General features: G+C 44.2%; 1 protein-coding gene across 1 annotated transcript; it reads right to left on the reverse strand.

Annotated features, from left to right (window-relative positions):
* Positions 1-365: 365 nt before the first annotated feature.
* Positions 366-1,808, reverse strand: LOC308074614 (serine/threonine-protein phosphatase 5-like; the record flags this gene model as incomplete). Its single annotated transcript, XM_080414122.1, has 1 exon — positions 366-1,808. One exon carries the CDS (start codon positions 1,806-1,808, stop codon positions 366-368), a length of 1,443 nt encoding a protein of 480 aa, XP_080270248.1.
* Positions 1,809-2,812: the final 1,004 nt, after the last annotated feature.

The raw sequence follows: 2,812 nt of genomic DNA on the forward strand, positions 1-2,812 counted from the left end.
TTATTTTGTTTTATTCTTTTGTGTTGTTTCTTGATTGTATGCATTTACCATGAGCCACAGGATGTTTTTATTATTGTTTAAAAAGAAAAAGAAATCATGATTACAAAAAAAAATCCTAAGTTTTAATTTTACTCAGAGAGTGTACAACTGGAACCAAATGGACATTTGTACAGTGTGTCAAACACATTTGTACACTCTCATAGTATTTGTACACTCTCATAGTTAAATGAACACTGCGAATTTTACAGTGTACCCTGGGGTCCCTAAAAAATGGTGCCATTTGTACACTTTCCGAGTTAACAGGCCCGTAAGGGTCCATTTGGACCCCTGGGGGGCCCCGGAACCGGACGTTGAGAAACACAGTGCTACATCATTCCCATCTGCATTAGCGTACTGGCGTACGCCATGGGCTTGATGTTTGGATGAGGCACAGCGGTGAACTGGTGAAACTCTGGCAGGAGGTCAGCTCCGCTGAGGTGAATGTACGCTCCTTTGTTTCCCATCTGATCGCAGTAGTTGGGCGCCGAGAAGATGGTGATGCACTTTCCTGAGTGGGTGACCTCGTAGCCCTCGGACTTCACCTCGTGACTGCGGATGATGTAATCCAGATTGTTCATCTCGAGGAAGCGTTCCGTCACGTCCGGCCCGAACTCACAGCTTACCCCTCGCTTGCTGACCGACCAGCCTTTCTTACGCTGAGGGTCTGACCACAAGAGGTCGCACATGGGACCAGAGTCCGGAGGCTGTCTGTACCTGTCTATCCTCCTGATGTCGTCCAGTGTCACGCCGTCTTCGCTGAACAGTCCCCCGTGCATCACCAGCACCTTGTCGTTGATACACTGCGCAAGAGGGAGCCACTGGAAGACCTCGCTAAACAGCTGGAACATCTGGGCAGAGTACTTAGCTCTCACTTCACCTTCAAATCCATACATCTGGTTCATATTGTCTGTTTCGTGGTTACCCCTGAGCAAGTGGAAGGAGTCGGGGTAGAGCAGCTTGAAGCCGAAGAGCGTAAGAATGACCTCGACGGAGAAGGAGCCACGATCCACAAAGTCACCATTAAACAGATACGGGTTGGTCTGGGATGGCAAGCCGTTCAACTCAAAGATATTGAGGAGGTCGTAATATTGCCCATGGATGTCACCACAAACTGTTATTCTTTCGTTCCTGTTTATTTTGATTTCAACCAGACTTGGAATTCTGCACAGAACCTCTTTGACTTGGACCAGAATCTGATAAGCATACTTTCGGGGCAGTTTCTTCTGGTCTTTGAACCAGTCCATCATCTCCATCATGAACTCCAAGGTCACCTCCTTCCCGTCTTTCAGCTGGGGCCCGACGTACTTGTCCTCGATCACCATGTTCTCGATGTCTAGAGAGTCCACGACGGATGTTTTCGTCTCATCGCTGGCAATGGCTCTCTCAAAAGCCTTCAGTTTGACCATCTTTTTGCACTCCTGGTACTTCATCTTTGCGTCCTTGTCGTTGGGTCGGACCCTCACTACCGTCTCGTAGTCTTTTAGCGCGGCCTTGAACTTGCCCAGTGCCATGTTAGAGGTGGCACGGCGGTAATAGCCTTTGATGTAGTTCTTGTCAATCTCCAGGGCCTTCGTAGCGTCGGCCAGGGCATACCCGTAGTACTCGGTGCGTAGGTACGCATGGCTGCGGTTGCTGTAGAATACGGCGTTGTGTGGGTTGAGCTCCAGGGCCTCTGTGTAGAATTTGATTGCATTCTCATAGTCCCTTTCTTTGAAGAAACCATTCGCCTTCTCCTTGAGTAGCTCTGCGCTTTTATCTGCCTCCGCCATCCTCATCCCACTGCTTGTCTGCCGTTGCATTAAATATTTAAAGTACTTATACTGGAAGTCAATAGAGAGACAAAGAACTCCATATTTGGAAGTCAACGTGACGCCACAGTTATATGACGGCACAGTCTCAGTATATAAACATGGAAGCAATGCTGTTATTAGACCCCATGTTGTTTTTATCTCCTTTTTCAAGATTTTAAAAGTGCAAGTATTGTTGTCTGTCATGTGACATTTAAACACATTGATAAGTAAGTCCTATAATCTGACATTTCTGCCGGCATTTCAAATGCATTTTATTATCCAATATGAACAATTAAGATTATTTCTCTCAAAACATCTACATTGTTCTGGATGAATCTGTCAGAGTTTACCAACACAGGGCTCAGATAGTCCGTGAGCCAGGACCCCAAAAATGGGGTCATCATTACCATCTGGGGGGATTAATTCTCACAGTGATTTTTGGGTAGGTATACACCCCTAGAGCTAGGAAAAATGTGATAGCCTTGCATCGGTGGTAGCTATCTGTGTGTTATCACTCCTTTTATAACCACAAGCCAAAACACAGTTTTCAAAATCCGAATGAAGCATTCTACTTCAAACTGATGGTTCTCTCTTATTATTGACCCTCTCTCTCTGAAAAATGGTTGGGATAAAGCTCAGACTATATATTGTCCAGAAAGGTTGTTAAAATTTGCATATCTAGAATATTTTTCTATTACAGGCAGTGACAACATAGTGACTATATGTGACATAAGATGTACTTTGGTTTTAATGAAAGATGGAACACAAAGGGTTCCTTTGTAAATTACCTATAGATTTAAAACCATGTTAGATTCTAAGGAAATGTAATATGAAATTCAATAAACAGAATATAGTGCAATGGGTAAGAAAATATCCAAAATGGCCACTAAACACAAGCCTGGCAATTTTTTACTTTTAATCCGCTTGTCTTAGAATACCTCTGTTTAATACCTCTTTTTTTAGGGTTTTCATATGTAGAATCC

Source organism: Gymnoscopelus braueri (assembly GCF_963280865.1).
Source record: "Gymnoscopelus braueri genome assembly, chromosome: 19".
NCBI classification, from domain to species: Eukaryota; Metazoa; Chordata; class Actinopteri; order Myctophiformes; family Myctophidae; genus Gymnoscopelus; species Gymnoscopelus braueri.